Here is a 20,315-nt window from a genome sequence, read left to right on the forward strand (position 1 = left end):
AGCTAAATAGTGTAATACACTTCTTAAGTCTTTTTTTTGCAGTCTCATATTGTAGGGAATATAACTCAGATTATCTAGGGGTGTACTTGAAAAGGCAAAGGAAGGAATACCTTCCCTGTGCCTGCATTGCAGTGTCTAACAAGTGAAAATAGCATTAGTGAAGGAACAGTGCCTTTTATTAATACATTTTACTACTGCCTGTCCATTTGTCCACCAGAATGAGCCACTTATCATGCTTCCACATTTCTCCCGTATAACTTAAAGAATTATGAAAGGAAAATTCAATTTTTTGTGTCCTTGTATGACAGGTAGAGTGGATACTGTGGTCATTTGGATTAAAAACATATCCATCACCACAAGCTGACAGGTTATTATTATGTCTTCTTTGAATATATGAATTTTATCCCTACATGTTGGAAATGTAAGAATGGGAACTTTTTAGATAAATAATTGTCCTGGTAGTGATGTACTGCATATAGTTGCCATATTTTTTCACTTTTACAGCATTCTTGGCCTTATCACCCATAACATAAATCTTGGGCTCTCATGTTTAATGCAACCTGTAGGATAACCATGCCTGTATAATGTACAGTCAGCCAATCCCACATCGTCATTTGGCTATCATTATTTGTTGTCCTGTGACGAATGTTTCAGCTGATGTCCCGTTTTGGATTTTACAGAATGATGCAGTCAGCCAGGGGTAGGTGAGAGTGGCCTCTTTTAGGTGCTCATGCTGATCTCCACAAGCACCCTCAGTTTATTAAGCTTCCAACTATAGGCAGTTAAAGTCTTGAGTATATTGGTGTTATCTGGGTTGCTCATAATTTATTTTTCAGAACACCAGGCTATTTATTCTATCAAGTGATAGTACTGCTAAGATTTACTGTCAGACCCTCTACTGTGTTAAGAACAGAGGAAGAAGTGAAGCAGATTTGGTGGATGTTCTAAGCAGATGCTTAGTGAAATAGTTCTTATTCCAGATCTCAGTTCCATCACAGGAAAAAAAAAATCTGATTCCCAATCTGGTAAAATCATAATTTAATGCCATCCTATTAACTGATCAGGGCTGATCCTTGGTTTGAGGAGCATCCTGAACTTGTGCTGAAACTGGTGAGGCACAAAACTTCTCTGGATGAGATGCATTCTATTTGAATTTACTGGTGGAATGCCACACTTTCTTCAGACCAGTCTTCCTTTCACTGCTTACCCAAGGACAGTCAGCTTAAACAGAACTTTAGCTGTACAAGAAATAAATATTTGATCTAGACTTAATATTGGTGAAATAACTGAAGCAAATATGTCATTAAAATACAGCTGAAATTTGCAGCGTGCAAGGTGGAGTAATTAGTGCTGATCTATTCATGTAAAGCTTTTCTTTGACAAGCCTCTCATGGACATTTTCCAGAAGAGATGGCCACAGGTGAAGCATGTAATGATTGCAGTGTGTTGATACAGTTGCTTTATAATTGCAAGTAGCAACATCCCTGTTCTACATGTTATAATTGAGCAGGTACATATTTGTTATTTTACATGATTTTCCTGGAATATGCTGAATTTCTTTCTTCTTCTCCCTGTGACTCCCACCAAAGGCAAAAGTTAAAATAAGAGTAAAAATAATATCAGGACTTTGTGCAAAGCTTATCCTGTGAAGTTCTGGAGTCATGCAAACATTTTAAAAGTGAAAGCCTTTGCTTCCTGACCTTTGCTGCAGATACCAGAGGCAAATCTCTGACATGTAAACCCAGTGGCATAGATAGGTTTGAATTACACATAGTAATATGTGAAGAACAGGGAACTGTGAAAAGCCAAAGGTTTATTTATTTGTTTGTAAAAATCTGTAATCACACATTAAAATCCAAGATAGATTAGAAAATACTTAAGCTGTATAGGTTTTGCTTCTATAAATTCCCTGATTTATCTCAGTATGTGATGAATTTGGTCATCAGTACCACATCCAAGTAACATACTCAACTATTTGTTCAATCTCTTTCTATTTCCAGTGCTTCCAGAGTCAGGATAGTTCAACAAAGAAAAAAAGTAGAGTTCAATGGAAGAGGTTTTTTTTTTTCTTCTTACAGTTTTCACTTAAAACTGTTACAGGGCTTCATGGTGTAGAAATAGAAATGTTGTGCGTTAACAGACAGGGTTCATATCACTCCAATGCTTTAGTTCAAGTAAATAAATAGACTGCTGTGCTCTCCAAGTCCTTGCATGTCAGTGTGGTTTTCTTTGAGTGCAGTAGGTTATGGTAATCCACTTGCATCTTGTGTATCAAGAGTATCAGGACCTTAGACCCTCTGAAATCACAGGCTGGGTTAGGGAATAACACCATTAGTTGGTATAAATTTGCAGAGCTTCAGAATTGCTGGGTCTATTCCCCTGTACCCAAGGTTTTGACCCACAATGAATGGCAGATATGCTGTATTTGGAACAAATTTGATTTTGTTTTTCTAGCTACTATTCCCATTAAAATAACAAACCCAGCACTGTTTATAAAATTACCCAGACAATTTAAGCACTTTGAGAATCAAGCAGTGATATCGGAGGAGGAGGAATCTTCTTCAGAATTCATGCTCATCTTTAGAACTGACATGTCTGTTCATGGCTGTTTCATAGCAGTTAAAAATTTGTTTAAGCAAATAAGAGTGGATTTTTTTAATGCATTCCTCTTTCATGTAATGAAAACTAGCACTCCTTTTCGCATTTTGCAGAAAACAAGATATTCTGATAAATTGTACTGTGAAGTATTTGATAAATACTTTATCAAAGTATTTACTTTCCTAGTATTATCTGCCTCTTTCATTTCGAATCCTTAAAAAAATCCCCACCCCAATCATAAAACTGTGGGCTATTCACAGCTATGCATTGCTCACACATTACCCTGTGTGCTGCTTAGTTCTGTTCTTGCCATAGGCTTTATATTTGGAAAGATTTCACACAAAGAAATTTGGATTAATTTAACAGAAAAATAAACATTTTAAATTAGGAGTAAGAGGAAATTTAATTAAGTTTTCCATTTAGGAAAAAAACCTCTTATATATTTCAAAACAACAAAGGTCCCATTTTGGAGGTGGAAGGCAAATTCCCTTCTCAGACATAAATATTCAAACTTCCAAAGCATGTTTTCATCAAAGCCATAGAAAACAAACAAAATGTACTGGATTGGAATTGTCCCAAAGCATGACAGGGTTCCTATGCCCTGATGTTCTGTTGAGCAATTTTAGACAACTCTTCACCTTTCTGTGTTTTGTTTTGTGCTCTGTAGGAGTGTGATAGGGGTGCTGTCTGGAAATGTGTTAAAAATCAGTAAGTTACAGATCATTATTAATAAATAGTACCATAACATTATGATTAGAAATACTTGCCTAAGTCCTTTTCCTTACTTGTATATTGATTTCTACTGATCTGGTCAGAGAGCTCTGTGTGGGAACCAGGAAAGCCGAGTCAACCCTAGACCCAGTAGCTGAGGGACTCCCTGTCTGAGAACACTTAGCCACAGAAAAGGCCTGGTCCCCTATTTCGTTTTCAAGTCCTGCAAAAGTGATTGGGATTTTTGTCATCCTAACATAGCTAAAAGTAAGACTGTGGCACTCTTGAGACTCTTTTAAACCACTTTCAATTTTTTTTTTTTTTTTTACCTTTTAGGTTTCCTACAGATATTTTCATCTCATAATTTGAAAAGAGTGTTTTCTCCCTTGTAGAATCTTACATCTCACTCCTTTTAGTTTCTTCATCAAAAATACAGTTTCAGGCTTTCAATATGAGACCGTGACAAAGTGATTTTATAGCCAGTACTGAAAGTGACTAAACTTGACAACAATTGTATTTTATGACAACCACTGCTTTCATGTCCACAGCCTACTTTCCCATCATCAGCTGTGATTTTTTCCCCTTTTTTTCTCTCCCCTCCTCCCCCCATGACTTTTTTCAAATCTGAGCAATTCTATATCTTTGTGCTGACTGAAAACAAATCCTTTTACCAGGAGTGCATTTTAATGGGCAGCATGCTTCACTTGAGTCACCAGAACCTAAACTGTATAATATTCAATTTTTTATCAACCCGGGACCAAAGCTTTTTCTTGAGAGTGATGTTCATAAGAGTAGTGGAAGAATTAGTATTACAGAACTAAACCAGATTAGGAGGGAATGTGAATTAGATTTGGTAACAGATGGTGCCGTGGAAATTAAGGGTGCTTTGCGAATGGAAGCGACAGCAGCTTGCCTCTTTTCCTCTCCTGTCTCTCTCTTTCATGCGCTTGATAGACGGGTATAAATCACAACAATCCCGTCTTGACAGCCAATTTCGAGAATTTGATCTGGTTAAAGACATGGCTTTCCTGCTCCACTCACTGAAACTGGCTGCTATTTTATTTTTATACAGCACCTTGTCATATTTAGGAAAGTGGAATCACCTGCCTCTCTTTAATGAAATTTTCTTTAATTATAGTTTTAGCTCTTTAGTGTTAATTACTTTTCCATTCAGCCTGAATTCTCAGGCTGTCTCTTAGGGATATATTTCTCTCCCCCACCCTACCTCCTTGCACTATTCACGCATATGCTTTCATTTTTCTAAAGATGCTTTTCGTTGTTGGAAGTTGTTGTCAGATCCATTATAATTAGATCCTAATTATCAAAATCATCATTATTGTGTAGGAAGAGGAAGCATTGTAAACAACTGTTAAAGTTATGGGATCTCGTTTGACAGAGCAGAAACCTTTCAGGGTGTAGGTGAATAATAAACAAGCATACAAAAAGCCCTACTGAAAACTCTGGGAGACATAAAGATCTGGAGAGCAAACCCTCTCCTTGGAAGGAAAATGTACCCAGGTTATCTCTCCATATCTATTCCTCAGAGTCTAATCCCGTATTTTTTTCAGAAAAGATCAGAACAAAATTATCCCGTTTCACTTTGCTTATGTAAATTTTCAACTTTGCTCCTCTCATTCAGGTTCCAGATACAAAAATCACTTTCTTGATGTGTGTCAGGGTTGACTTATGGTTGCCTTAATACAATTACTTTTTGTGTATAAGGCAGTAAGTGTAAGAGAAGGGACTGCTGTGATGCATGGAGATGTGGAAATGCTACTGCCCTACTGCCGTACAGTAAAAGTCCTCAGAGTGAAAGAGAAAAATAATCTGTATCTAACTGTATCTAAAGGAAAAAAAAAAAACAACCTCTCAAACTAGGAGAAGATCCGTAGAGCAGGCAACTAACAGTTGGTAGAAATAAAGCTTCCTACTGGCAGTCAAATCAAATGTAGTAACAACTCCACGACTCCCTGCTGCTTGCTGACAGCATGGTGTAACACACTGGGACAAACATTCACTTAAACGCTGATTGCAGGAAAACGTCATTTCCCCACTCCCCACGTAGCTTTTTGGTTGCATGTGCGAGCGCACATCTATGTGTAGGGGGTGTTTAAATCCAGTGGCGTGTGTCTGGAGGGGCAGCACATCCTGGGAGCCCGCTGAGTGAGGGGGTGGGAGAAGGATCACTTGCTTTAGAAGTTTTAGTCCTGAGTCTTCTAAGACGCTCATTCTCTGATACTATTTCTGGTGTGTTCTCTCTAAGTGGTTCTCCAATTTAACAGAGCCTGGTGTGCAAATTATAATTCTTCTGCTGTAAATCTGCAGAAAATCGGTGAGGGAGCTGGGTGGGTAGACAGGTACACGGTGTGCGCACACCTACACTCTGCCTTTCAGCCATGGAATGAAATTGCTGCCAGAAGATGTAAAAAATGTCATGATGCAAACTTTGACTCTCTCTTGAGACTGAATGCATTTTTTTGTCTTCTTTTTCCTTTTGGTAAGTGATGGATGACAGCTATGTCTCTCTGATCTCTAGTACTGGCTTTCTGACTGGTGCAAGTAAGTGCTTTTGATGCTGTAATCATTTCAAAATAATCCCTCTTTAGAAAGCCTGTTATTTTCTTGAATGAATCTTTACTTACTTCTGTAGTTTTTTATTTTTATCTCTTGAAGTAGCTTAATGTAGCATTTAATTTTCTTTTGCTCATTCAGCTGATTTCCTTTAATAAAAAGAATCCTCACAATTAATAGCTGACTCCTTCACACTTTCCCATCTCCTCTGGGGACTGGAGACATCAGGTGGATTCCACCTGATACCACTGAAATACAACCACAAGTAAAATGATGCTCCATAACAGAAAAAGACTTCTTAACCAGAGTTCTTGCTGTCTTACAGCATGTGACATGAGTTGTTAGTCTGCATTTGGACTAATAAAATCTTAGTCTTCCTGATCAGTTTACTGATTTACATATGATGAGGCTTTGCCATCATTCTGATTGTCACATGACAGTCTTTTTTATTGGAACTATTTGGGCATGGAATTCTTGTGTGAGCTAGTGCAGATCTCAACTCTCCTCTTGCTGCAGAGCTGGCTCTTTTCAGGGATGTTAAGTACTGGAACAAAAAAAAAAAAAAGTATATATAAAATATGAGGCTAAAAGTCAGTAAATGAGAGAAGGTGAGTGTAAGGTATTACAATGGTAGGATTATAGCTTCAAACAGCAGCCATGTTCTAGCTGTAAAAATGTTAAAGACACAGGAGAAAAATGTTAGAGATGCACTAAAAACGAAGTAGGCATGTGAAGTATTCCCCAAGATTGAAGTTCTACCAGGACCATAATATATGCACAAAACCCAATAGATTTCCTCTGTTTAATGCTCTGAGGCATTATAGAATGATTTTATTTTGAAGTGCCATTTCCCTGTGTTGCTTTCTCTTCAGTATTTGCCTCTTTTTGTTTTAAAGTATTTGAAAACTATATCAATACGGCATATTGAAAAAGGTATATTTTCCTACTTAAAAAAAGACATGAGATCCATGTATGTAGGCAAGTCTTTTCTGCAGGAAACTTTTTTTGGTGATGGCCTGCCTAGTAGTAGTAGTACATAACAGCTAATAGGACATGCAAAACATGAAAAAATTAAGGTCACTAGTGCAGTTTTTATATGTGCTTTTATTTTTTGTCTTTCAGTTATAGGTTTTGTTTGTTTGTGTCAGTGTGTTGCAGTGACATGTATTGGGTACAGTGGACAACTGTGCCTCTGAGGGCTGGCACCTTTTCAGATGTCTGGTGTTTTGGCTCAAAGGTGTGAGGTCTTTGAGTATTATTCCTCATTTTTGTTCCTAAAAGAGTACCTGATGTAAAGAATAATAATTTTTCAGTTTGAAAAGATTTAAATTATGTTGCCTCTAAGTGCTTCAGCTTTTAAATTCAGAAGAGTTATGTTATAGTCTGTCAAACCACAGGATCTGTATGCTGCAGAGCCTGTGCATGTCTAAGGATACATTTAATTAAACCAGCATTAGTGCATCTATACAGACTTATTAAAACACTTAGTTTGTCTCAATAATATTGATTAAATAGCAGTAGTTTGTTTAATCTAAGTGTATTTTTGCTATTACTACATTACTTCCAAGTAATCAGGGTAATAGTCAACATCGGTGGAATATCACGTTAGTTATGAAGTAATGCCATAAGAATTGATTTAGACTTGGCAGGAAAGGATGGCTTTCTGTCATGCAGTGCCAAAGCCTGATTTGGACTATTAGAATGAGAGTTTTACACATAATTTCTGTTCATATAAACAGGGTGTGTTTTATAGGCTTATAGGTTATTCCATACTCCAAGTATCCATTATATCAAGGAACACCTCAGACAGTTAATTATGCAAAACATCATGTAAGTAATTACACAGTATTATTATGCATTTAACAGTTTTATTGATTTGCCAGTTGCTCACTTACAGTATTTAGAGCTGTAAACAAGAGATGCTCACCCTCAGTTGAAATAGATCCAAGGAAATGAGCTAAAGATAAATGACACTAGTATGCATTGTTGCATCAGATGTAATCCTTAAACGTAGGAGCTGTCAACAGTGATAATTTGCAACACATTGGGGTATCTCAGGATCATTTCCTTCGTGTTAACAAACTTTATCAACCAGGAAGCATGGGGAATCAACTTGAAATAGAAAGGGAAGCAATAATGAATATTTATATATGGTGGGTGAGGAGGTTTGAATAATTCCTCCTCATTTTTGGAGGGTCTGTAGTAGTTGCAAGTCAGCCACTTGAACATTTTGCTTTTTTAAAAGCACCACAGAAAACAAAGTGCAGCCTCTCAGATGAGGTGCAGATATGAAGGTTTGTTTGGCTTGTTTTGTTGAGCTAAAAATGAGCACAGAGTAGTGCAGTCTTGCACTGCTTTGTGTGCAGGAAGTGCTTTAGCAGAGCTTGGGTAGATGGCATACGGAGCAATAGCAACAGTTTGGGAAGCTGGATCTTCTGTCAGCAGTCATCAGCTAACTCAGGCCACTGCTGGTAACAACATGATGGCTTCAAGCATTGCACCTTCTCTTCCGGCTGCTACTGGCTTTGACAGCTGCTCTGGAAGCACTGGCTTGCTTTGCTTTTCCTTACCAAGGTGAAGTGGGCAAGTTTCAAGAAACATAAAAGAAAGAAGACATTGCAAAAAGCAACAAAACATTCAGCATTTCGTAAAAAACCCCCACCCCACCCCCCAAAAACAAGCCCCACCAAACCACCACAGTTGTTCTGTTTTGCATTCGGTACTCCTTACTATGTGGTTATACATGTGTGTTGATTATTAAGGACCTTGAGCCTAATAACAGTTTTGTTTGTGCATGCATAGGACAAGATTAGCAATACTTTATGATTAATAATCTCATCCACTAGGTTAACCAAGCAGGCCTTACAACATTTCTTATTAAAAGAAGAAATCCTTTCTTTTCCTTCCTCCAACTAAGCCAGTGCACCTTAATGCAATGATGATATGTTAGACCCAGCAGTTGTCAAAGCATCGTATTACTGTGATGCCATAATGACACCCTGTCTCTGTAAAGTAGTCATGTTTTCTCAAATCACACGTTGCACCGTTGATTTCTGACATGACACTTCATTCAGTCACTTTCCTTTTCTTTGGCGTCTCCATTCTCTGACAATAGCAGCTGGTGCCCATTTTCCTACTAAGTGATTCACATTTTACCACTTTACTAGAGTGCAATTAGCTGAAGCAGAAAAAAATGCTCAGTGTAAAGCAGCTCGGCTGAAATTGTTACTCAGCTCTTTAACAGGATCTGGTGAATGTCTTGAGGTGTTGTCACGGGTGTTGGTGCGAGAAGCAGTGTTTTGGTTTCTTCACACACAAATGTTTTTTTTTCTCTGTTGCAGTCAGGGAAACTGATTATAGGAATTTACTGGAACACGCTGACTTTTTTTGTCTGCTGATTTTAGTATAGACCTGCAAAATGATACTGAAAGTAAGCACAGTATTTAGAAGGAAATGTGGTATTTATAATCAAAGCGAGGATCTGGTTTCTATTCCTGACTGCTACAGACTTACTGTGTCACTTAGACAAAGAGATTCTTTAATGCATTGGCTTTCACAGTTAAAGTCTGAGGATAGCAAGACCTTTTTGGTAGACATCCATGTGAGGAAGGTATTGGAGGAAAATCAGATGGGTGGTACTGTTAGCGTGAAAAGTACGTAGGTGTGCATAATAACACATACCTTGCTGATGTTCCCACGTAGTAGCTGTCATTACAAATGTCAGCTGCTAACAACATATTCTGATATTTATGGAAGTAGGGCAATTCTCTCCCCTAGAAAAGAAAATACTTAATGTGCAGGTAAAAGTGGGCTTTAGTGTTGGTCTGCAGTAAAAGTGGTCACTTTAATTATTGTAGCTAATTATTGCTGCCACTGGTACCACCAGTGCGGCTCTGAAATAGTGAATGATTCTGTAAGCAGAGCTTTTCCTTCTTGAAAAATAAACGTGAAATCTGTTAATGGATTATGAGGTATTGGCATGTTGTTTTGACTCCTTTGGGTATTGGTAATAAGAGAGATGAGGGAAAAATAACTTTGTGAACCAGTTATATATATAGATGGAATATAAAGAGCTCCCAGTAGCTGGAATGAGGCTTGCTTTCTTAAGGCTATATACTGTAATCAGATGCAGTTAATTTTTGCATTCCACTTGTATATTGATACTGATTTAGCGAGTGTCAGCACTGTCAATATCATTAGTAATGTGGCAGGTAGATGGAAATATGAATGTGATTGCATTAATAAATTCTTAATATATTCAGCCTTTCATAAGGACATAGCATTACAATTTATTCGCTATTGTTTAAGACCATTTTAAAGAAGTTGCCTATTGCAGTGCTCTGTCATTGTATTTTTCTCCCAGCAGATCCTGGCTTCAGGTCTTTCCTAAATGAAGAAGTTTTGAAGTAAATTTAGTGTAGACATGAAGAGCTAATACCGTGTATTGCATATTAGCCATGGCTTGCAGCACCCTATGTATTTTCTCTTGTATTTGGCCATGGAAATGCTTCTAGAGCCTGTTGTTGCTTTTCCTGAGTGTGCTGAAAGGAAAGTTTACCTGAGATTTCCCACTTGTTAGAAAACTTACTTCAGAACAGCCCACCACAAATGGAACTGCCATTTATTTGGCTTAAAATCTAGTAAAGAAAAAAAAACAACCCCATCAAGGCTTTAAAATAAATACTGTACATTTTTATATGACACATGTTATTTCTATTCATAAACCTTAACTAAATTTAGATTTTTATTAATCCAATGTGACCTAAAAATTTTGCATTAACAGCACAATGTGGAATTGGGCTTATTCTCTTTGAATGCAGATAAAGCCATCATCTTGAAAATAGCTCTTTCTGACAAAAAGGTGTTCTTTTGAAATAAAGTCTTATTCACTACATTCCTCTTAGAGTTAATGTGAATTTTAGTGCCTCTAATTTTAGATTGAAGTGAGGTCTAGAATAAAACCCACTGGCTGACAATTGAATTTATAGATAGTTGTGAATATTTCAGGCTTGAATAATAGAGCTGTAGAATTTCAGGCACAGAGAGGAAGAGAGAATTAAACTCCAACTGTAGTTTTACACTATAATGCAATGGTGTCTAGGAATTCTTCAGTGTAACGAGCTAAGTAGTAATTAGGAGGGAACTGAGGGAGGGATTTTACAGAGATCTAGCTTAGGCATTATTCCAAATGTTCAGCATGATAATTTGATGGTGGTCACACCTGCCATCCATTTTACATGGCTCTTGAATTACTTTTGTTCAGAAGTGGTGCAGGAAGGAAGGAGTGAAAGCCGTAGGTGTCTGTTGCCCACCCACAGCCAGTACCAAGCCTTGTCTGTGTTTTACCTTGTGGGGATTGAGGAGGTTTCTGTTCTCAGAGTCAGGCGCGGTTGTTTTCGCTTTTCCCTGGAACAGTTAATGTTTTAACCGTGTTTACGCTTTGCCAGCGCGTAGCAATCTGGTCTGTCCTGTTGAAGCTGGAGCCAAAAGGAGTTCTGCCTTGGTTAGTACCAGAACCAGACTGGCTTTAGCACAAGCAGCACTGGTGATCAGATTTTAGTGCTTGTTAGAACTAAGATGGTATTTTGGTTCAGACTGTTTGGAGTGGGAGATGGCTGCTTCTGTACTGGCCAAAACAACATGCAGTTGAGCAGCTAATTAATTACAAATGGTTTTTTTTCCAGGAATGGTGACATTCGGGCTCATTAATGCACAAATTAGATTAAAAAAATTGTCAGTGGAAGTTTCATACAAGAATGTGCCATCAAGCTGGTTATGACAGACTGTAGGCAATGACTCCTAGTGCTGTATTTTGAGACTTTACATGTGGAGTCTTGGCAGAAGGGAGGTGTAAAAAGAACCGAGTACATGTTTAGTCAATAAAAAGATCTTAGTGTGTAGAAAAATATTAAAAAAATCAGTTGGTAAAATGTGGAAGTTAATTGATAATCTTAATCACAGTTATATAAAATTCAGTGTCAATGCAAGGGGAGAGAGAGAGACAGAGGGACACCATGTTTCAGTACCCTAATAACTTCTAACTCTAGTCTTAAGATCGTAATGTATGTGAGAGCGGCCCAGTAATTATAAGGTAATAAGTGGAGTGGTGGTGTAAGTGCTCTAAATTAAAAGGAATTCGCAGAGCTGCTGTAAGTCAGAGCCGACCCGCTTTCTTTCAAACCTTGACTTGAGAAAAGTGCTTAGCCCAGAGTGCAAGTAGAAAGACAAGAGAGAGCTATCTATTAATTACAGCACTCATTAACAGTGACGGCTACAAGGCAGCAGATGCAGAAGAAAAGGCACACGCTACTGCAGGCTGGCAAGGGGATTTCCCCCCCTCCAGTTCTTGAGGAAAGGACAACACAAGCAGGTGGTCTGCTGTAATAAGATATTTTCACGGCTTTAACCTTCCCATTTCCTTGGTTTATTTGCTGACATCAGATAGCTTGCTCCTTCCACCTCCCCAAATAAGCCCTGATTTTAAGTTTAGATGGTAACATTTCTGTACATCAATTTGGCTGTTTTCCAAATATATATGTTAGTTGTTTTCAATAGAATTTTACAGTAAAAATCACAACAATTGAGAAGTCTAAATAAAATCCATGAACGCTGATTTTAGGGTGAATCTCGTCTTAAACATTTGTCTTTAATGATGGGTCAGGCTCTTAACTCCATTACTCCCATTGGGAAGGAAGCCAACTCTTTTGGTTTATGTCTTTTTTCCATTGGTGAATTTGATTCCAGATATTAAAGTAGAAATTGATGAAAATTTTTTATTTTTAAATAAAAAGAAGTGGAAAAATGAAGACAAGATCTCAAAAATTACTTCAGAAAATTATGTCAGTCAAATTGTCTGGACGTACATATTTGCTTGAAAACACAAATCCATAGCTCCAGGTGGTCTTATAGGATAGTTGCTTTTCTGCAGTTAGTGTTTCTAAAGAAACGTTCATAACTATGATCTGACTTTGGCAGCTTCTGAGTGTACTGTCAGGAAAATGCTAGATAGGCCATTTGCTACTGTGGTCTCGTAATCATAGCTGGAGAAAACAAAGATCATATCTAAATCAGAGCTTTCTAATTATTATTTTTGTCCTTTGTTCACCCCAGAATGTGTTAATAGTAAAAAACTTGGGGATGGAAATAGACAAAGATTTCTCCCCCCAGTCCTCCCTGTAGAAAACACTATTTTGTTGGATCAGATATTGTGTAGTTTTATTTCAGATGCTTAATTCTGAAACTATGAGAACTGAGAAGAAAAAAATGTCAAACACAAAACTTGTATGTAAAATTTCCTCTAATATATGTTTTTAATCCACGAATAGAGCACATAAAATGTCAGATCCTATACAGCTGTAGATGTATGGGATAGTGCTGTAGTTATTACTGGTTAGTCTGAGGATAATGGCTAGAAAGTAATTGCAGCCACAGCTGATGAATCATTTCACTTAGATTTTGTGAAAATGGAGTTCAGCTGTAATTATTTCTTAGAGTACCCCGTTGATGTGCTACTTTGTTACTAAATAGCTGTATCTATAATAAAGCAATATTAATGAAGAAAAAAAAATTGCAAGGGACTTGCTCTTCGGTTCTTGAATCGGATCAATAGATAATGGATATGTGTTTTAGGTAAGTGTCTTGACAAATATTAATTGCGGAGCAAAGCATTTATGTGATCAAACTTGAAAATATTTGTTTCTGGTAATGGTGGAATTTACAGAAAGAAAGTATAGATTGAAAAATGAAGACATTTAATAGCCAAGCCATCTAATAGGAATTATAAATTTTTTTTACTTGCTTGATGACAAGTTCAGAATTCAGAGTTGGTGTGAAGTTGACATGTAGCCTAGAGGGCAGGTGGAGGGGACAACGGAAGGATTTGGTCTCTTTAAAGTTTTTGTTTACTGCCTGTCTGGAGCTTTGACAAAGCTCTGTCATGCCCTTATGCTGATTACCTTCATGTAGAACAAGAAGTATTGACTAATGAATGAATGATGTGCAGTCCCTAACCCTTCCAGAGCAGCCTTAAAGAGCACTGTCTTTAATACACACATTCTTCTTTCTCTCTCTCCCCACTGCAGGCTTCTCTGCAGAATGTCAAGCAAAGATCGACACATTGATTCCAGCTGTTCGTCATACATCAAGACGGAACCATCGAGCCCCGCCTCTCTGACGGACAGCATCAACCACCACAGCCCTGGTGGCTCCTCTGACGCCAGCGGGAGCTACAGTTCCACCATGAATGGACATCAGAATGGGCTGGACTCGCCTCCCCTCTACCCCTCGGCCACAGGGCTCGGGGGCAACGGGCCTGTCAGGAAGCGGTACGATGACTGCTCCAGTACAATTGCTGAAGACTCACAGACCAAGTGTGAATACATGCTGAACTCGATGCCCAAAAGACTGTGTTTGGTGTGCGGTGACATTGCATCAGGGTACCACTATGGAGTGGCCTCCTGCGAGGCCTGCAAGGCTTTCTTCAAGAGGACAATTCAAGGTTGGTTATTTGTTAATCTTCCTTTCTTTTGCTCAGAATGAAAATGTATAGTCTTTGGCTGAAGCCTGTTAGGACTTCAGACTGTGCCTTTTCATTCTTCGTACTGCTTGGTCCTACAGATGTTGCTCATGAAGAAGCCCCTTTGGGCTTCTTTGGGAGTTCTGTCTGTCATGTTTAGCCCGATGCCATGTTTCTTTTCATTCCAAAAAACAGGAAAACGCTGGATCTAACCAGTGGATTTTCACATTTGTTTTCTCTGAGAGTTTGTCTGGATTCCCATAAATGATTGTTACAAAGAAAGTGGAGCATTTTCTGAAGGTTGTCATGGATGCCTTTTGAACACACCTTGTGGCTGGCATGCAGGATTGTGCTTGTGTCTTGCTCCCAGATACACCACTACTGTACTTAAATTGTTACAGAAATCTAGTTTATATTTGTTAAAGAACCAGTGCATGTGAAATTGGAGCAAAAATGCAGTGGTGTAGTGCTTTGTGCATATCAGGGTATTGATAACTGGTCTTTCACCCACTGTATACAGTGGCCTTAAATGAGTTTGTCAGATAAATGTAAGATCACATTCTAAGGAGAGTAAGTTGGCAGCTTTTGGTCTCTGCTCAGTATTTTTTACTAATCTGCTCTTGATGCTTATCACAAATATGCCACATATTTTGGCATAAATTAGTACAAATGGGAAAATTTGCATGACTGCTTCTTCTAGCTTCAGAACCTATGGAGACAAAATAACCTTCTACTTTGATTTAGATATCATCCATTCAAGTAAAATTGAAGGTGCATTATTTAAAGAACACGAGGCCAAGCTTGGCCTGTGCAGGAATATAGTGTCACATTAAATTAAACTCACACTTCAGAGACTAAAATTAGGTTGCTAAGTCCAAATTTAAGCTCCTCAATAAAACCTGCTTGATTTTCATACATGTTGAGCACCTGAAATTCTGAGGAAAGGCAATGCAATCTGGGATATACTTTTCTTTTTAAGAATGAACATAAGGTGAGCTTCAATTTGTAATTTCACATAACTCCAAATTAAAAAAAAAAAACATTTGGTCTTAAGTATAGTACTTCCATATTTAATGTAAAATTAGTAAGGAAAAATAATGATTGTTAATTTGATTTATATATTGCTGAGGCAGTGGCTATGTTATTCTTCTCTCTTCCATTTTGCTGCTGGGGAGATTTGGGCCTTTTACCAGCATGAAGTGCCCATTTTATGAGGGCCATACAGATACTAAAATGAAACATTATACTTCAGTTGTTCTAATGGAGCTGAATGTTACACTGTTGGCAACCAGTAAACAAAGATTCATAGTGGTGGCCTGGGTTTATATGTAAATTAAGCACGCATACAGAGACAGTTCACTCATTTCAAGTCTCTGTATTGGAAAAAGTAAAAAGAAATAAAATGAAGAGATAGGTGATTTCACTTGACCTTCAATAACATTTTCAGAAAAGCTCAAAAAATGTTTCTACTGAAGCAATTTGTATTTTGTGGTTGCTAAACTTCAAGCACCAATTTCAACTAGCAACTCTGTTTTTATAAATGGTATTTAATTGCTGTGTAATAGCTGTCCTATAGGACTGAATTGATGCACAATTGTTTTAGTTGCATTTTGAACACCAAAAAAACTGCTACAGAAACAAAAACTGATTGAAGTGTTGACTTCTGGCAGTAATAGGTAACCTGCAATTTTACACCACACCATAGACAGAAAGTTTCTGGGCATGGGAGCACAAGGCAAAGACGTCATCCTCCAGATTAGCAACCTGGACTTGGCCACGCAGTTCAAGTTAGAACTGGCAGCTGTGCAAAATCTCAGTGTGGTTAGAGCGCAAGCTGCATCAGCAGGTGACAGTGCTGTGAAGACCAAAAAAAAAATGCAGTAGGGCAAAACCAGTCATTGAAAAGAAAAGCCATAATGCAGAAACTAAGAATAGGAAGTATGTTACCTATCATAATGTCATGGCAGCATCTTTAGCAGTGGTCCTGACTAAACTGGCACAAATACTGAGAGTTTTCAGGTACCATCCAAAATAATGGAAGCTACTTGGGTGCATCAAACCATGGATTTTGGTAGGTGACAAAATGTATATAAGAAAAAGGTGCTTCCTCATGATTTGAATGGGAAAATTCTACCTTTAGGCTTGCATGAAGAATAACTGCCCTGAGGTTTTTTGTTCTTGATAGAATTGATTTCTAAATTCTATCTTGATTGATAGAATTTAGTTCCAGTGCTCTGGAGGTCATTCTTCCCTGCACTGTTTCATTTCCTTGTTCATATAATGTTCCTTCTCTCTCTCTGCTTGTTTTTCAAATGAGTTTGTTGCTGCATTATTGCAAATAAGAAAACAGGAAAACAGAAATAAATGCAACAGGCTTTGAAATACAGAATAGAAAACCAGGCTGCCTGAAGTGTCAAATATTGTAACTGTGCATATGTAGGGATAGCATGTTTCAGCTCAAAGAATTGCTTCTTTTAAATGCTAATAGCTTAATTGTGATAGGTACTTTATTCTAGATTCCATGAAAAAGAACATACGACTTCCCAAACTCCTGCTAATCATTCACCAGTTTACTAAATTAGCTCAGACTTGTAGATCCTCAGTGCTATTCCTGTTGAAATCATGGGCACAACTGCCCTGACTTCAGGGAGAGGAAGGCTGAGCTCATAAAATCAGATTATGAAGCACATCCCGTGTTCATGTAAGGCCTGATGTTCTTTCCACTGGGTCAATGGAAGTCTTTCCATTCCAGAGGAGTCTCTTGAGGTCTCAGTACGTGGAGGCCACAGAGGTGGCAGCTGCTCAGAGAGCCAGTGCACTTATTTGTGCAACACCAGCATCTCACACAAGACAGAAGCATCACAAGGCACCTAGTAGCTCCTACACAAGGCAAATACCACTCTAATGTAGAGAATACACCTGTTTTTAAGGGTAATGGAGATTGTCATTCCCTTTCCGATTTAGCAATTTAGTCTAAAAAATATCCATTCCTGCCTCCTGGAATTAATTCCTGCTCCTTTCCGTAAACATTAAGAAATTAAATGAACCTTGTTTTGATGTATAAGAAGGAGTAATTTTGTCTTTTTAGAATATATATTTTTAACATAGCCCAAAAATACGTTTGCAGTTTTGGTAAAGTGTGCATAATTATGATAGAAATCAGTAATATTAGAAAAAATTAGAAACAAGCAATTTCCTGGCTAAAAAAAATGAAAGAGAACAAACCTACCAAAAAAGAGCTCAATATATAAAATTGTTGTCTTCTTAGATCATAGTAGAATGCAATGATGTTCTGCCCCTTTTGTGAGATATAAGGTATGGAAGAACTGGATGTTCTCTCTGCTCAGCCTAGCACTCACTCAGCTGCAGCTCTCAGTTTGCTTCTGAGATAATTTACATGGTGGCTGATTGCAAGTGTCTCGCAGAAATACACACATAGCCAAATCTTCCCAAAATTGACTTAACATCAGGGATAGTAGAAAATAGCAACATCTAAAAATAGTTACAGGTCTATTGATTTTTCGGGTCTCTTCGCAGTTTTTGCTGTGCACTGTATTATCTTGAAAACTCCGAGCATTCATTAAAAGAAAGAGGGGGGAAAAAAAGATTTTTCAGTTGTCAGCTGGGTGCAAAGTCTTGTGTTCAACACAAAGGTCTTGTAATTGCTAGATATTTTGTAGTGAATATTTAATGTAAATATATTTCTCATAATTTGTATTTGGTCAGTTATCATGTATACTAGTAAGTACACATTTTCATTAATATTATGTAATTACTCAGTGTTCATAACTTAAACATTTCAGCAGGTGGATTGAACTGGTATTCTTGCTTTCAGGAGAGGGCTGAGATGCTAGGACTTACAGGTTCAAAGACAGTTTATTATCCTCTTTTATGTTAGCTTTTATCTCTCTAAAATAATGGCCCGCATCTAGAAGACTTTCCTCCCTCCTTCCAAATTGTCCAGACTATTGTCTTTGGACTCTTTAAATGAGCCTGAAAAGACAGGCTGTAACGCCTGCACATTCCTCCTAAGGCTTCTCACAAGGCTTCTCTCAGATCTTACTTATCATTTCCTTGGATACTGTTTGAATTTTCCGCACAAAAGCTAAATATTTTGCATTCAGTGGTCTTTGTTCTTGAATTTTTTCTTTTTTGGGTTTTTTTGTTTATATGTTTATTTTTTGAGGAAAAGCTGCTGGATGAACAGTAGTGAGGCATCAATGTTGTGTGTATACACAGGATGAGTAAAGCAGTAGTTGGTAAGAATCCCTGCAGTCAGACCCTCACTGTCTCATCATTTAAGAGCTTCATCGCTGAGAGCTGCTGCCTGTCCATGTCTCCTAACGCAAACAGAAAATACTCCATCCTTGAAATGCTGTTGTCTTCTGCTATCTCATTTTATGCTGCTCAGCTAAGAGTCTTCAGCTCCACAGTTCTACACAATAGGGATGTTCCTATTGCCTTCAAATCCTGCCCAAACTGCTTTGTACTTTGTTCAACTCTTTGGTTACTCAGAGTTGTTTTTAATCCATCTAATGTTCAGGTTTTTCAATCCTCTTTAGAGTGTTGACCCATTATTGAGCCAGTTTGATCTGTAAATGTACAAACACTTTACAGTAAATACATTTTTATTTTTCAATCGAGAAGTTTTAATCAAGAAAGATAGAACTAGTTGTGTACATTCAGATAAGGCAACATAAAGTTTGATTTGAAGTTGCACGTGACTGAAGTGGCTTCCAAAGCATATTTTGCATTTCTGAAAGCTGTCTTCTGTAATACATTTTTGAAGAGGAAATGAAAGAAAATTAATCAAGATTTGATGGCTTTTCAGCTTCTTTGCTGATAGCTAAGATTATTGTTGTTTTATAGAAGGGTAGGGTGGAGGCTCACATCTCGGTGCACTGGCCTGTGGACCTTGGCTCTGGTGCAAAGATGGCAGCCCTCCAGTGAGCCGAACACTAAATGTCACCTGAATCCATCATTACCTGATTTAATCATTCACCTTCCTTATATAAGTGAAAGTCTGTGCATCAGCACTTCTTTCAAAGAATATTTTAAGCAAGCAGTGATAGATATCTTTCCTTTCCCCCAGCTTCTCTGTGCCTGTGGGCCAGTCAGACTAGCAAGCGAGCACTTTTAATTCCTTCCAACACATCTTTTTATGCTGTCATAATGTCATTGTGTAGCTGTGGCAGCTAAACGAGATGAGACAATAAAATACAAACATGCTGAAATCTCAGAACCAGAGAGAAGCTTAAAAGTATACAGATTGTTCTATCTTTTTTACTATCTCTGCTTTTCTTACAACCTTGAAAATTGTAATGAGCATTTAGATGATTTGGGAGTAAGAATGAGCATCCTGATTGGTGCATGGCTATTTTGAACTCATCAGAAATACTGCAGAAGAGATGTGATTTACACATAGTGCTGGTACACTAGTATGTATCAATGCCATTATAATTAGGTCTGGATCTCCTTTTGTTATAAACATCTCTGAACGCCTCCAGCCCACTTACAAAGCTCTGTCTTGCTTGAAACCAGAGACATGAGAAGTCTCAGCTAGCAAGTGATTTATGTTAATGTTTGTGTAACTTTTTAATCACCTTTTTTTCTGGTGTGAAAATTATTCAGTTTGCAGCTTTGCAGACTGAGATATTCTGTGTCCTTGTAAACAATGACAGTCCTCCATGGTATCGTAGTAGAATGTATCAAAATTGACATAGATAAAATACCACTAGGGACCAAATGTAGATAGTTCAGTCTTTCTGACTTGAACAGCTCTTAAGTGACTACCAGGTAGCAGGGGATCAGTTCCCTCTGTGCCTTCAAAGCATTGATTCTCTTTTAAGGTGACCTAAATGCCCTTCATTTCTCGTGAATAAGTTGAGTCCAGGGGGATTCAAAGGTAGTTGGGCACTTA

At 37.9% G+C, this 20,315-nt stretch overlaps 1 protein-coding gene across 13 annotated transcripts in view; it reads left to right on the forward strand.

Annotated features, from left to right (window-relative positions):
* The window catches only part of ESRRG (estrogen related receptor gamma), a 371,095-nt gene that overhangs the window by 235,251 nt on the left and 115,529 nt on the right, over positions 1-20,315 (forward strand). For all 13 annotated transcript variants that reach the window (XM_041476974.1, XM_041476975.1, XM_041476970.1 and 10 more), the window contains one exon: positions 13,962-14,377. In XM_041476974.1, the coding sequence (XP_041332908.1) occupies positions 13,975-14,377 (403 nt within the window). In that variant the 5' untranslated portion in view covers positions 13,962-13,974. The remainder of the gene's footprint in view (positions 1-13,961; positions 14,378-20,315) is intronic.

This window comes from Pyrgilauda ruficollis, unplaced genomic scaffold (genome assembly GCF_017590135.1).
Source record: "Pyrgilauda ruficollis isolate IOZ18807 unplaced genomic scaffold, ASM1759013v1 scaffold4, whole genome shotgun sequence".
Classification (NCBI taxonomy): domain Eukaryota; kingdom Metazoa; phylum Chordata; class Aves; order Passeriformes; family Passeridae; genus Pyrgilauda; species Pyrgilauda ruficollis.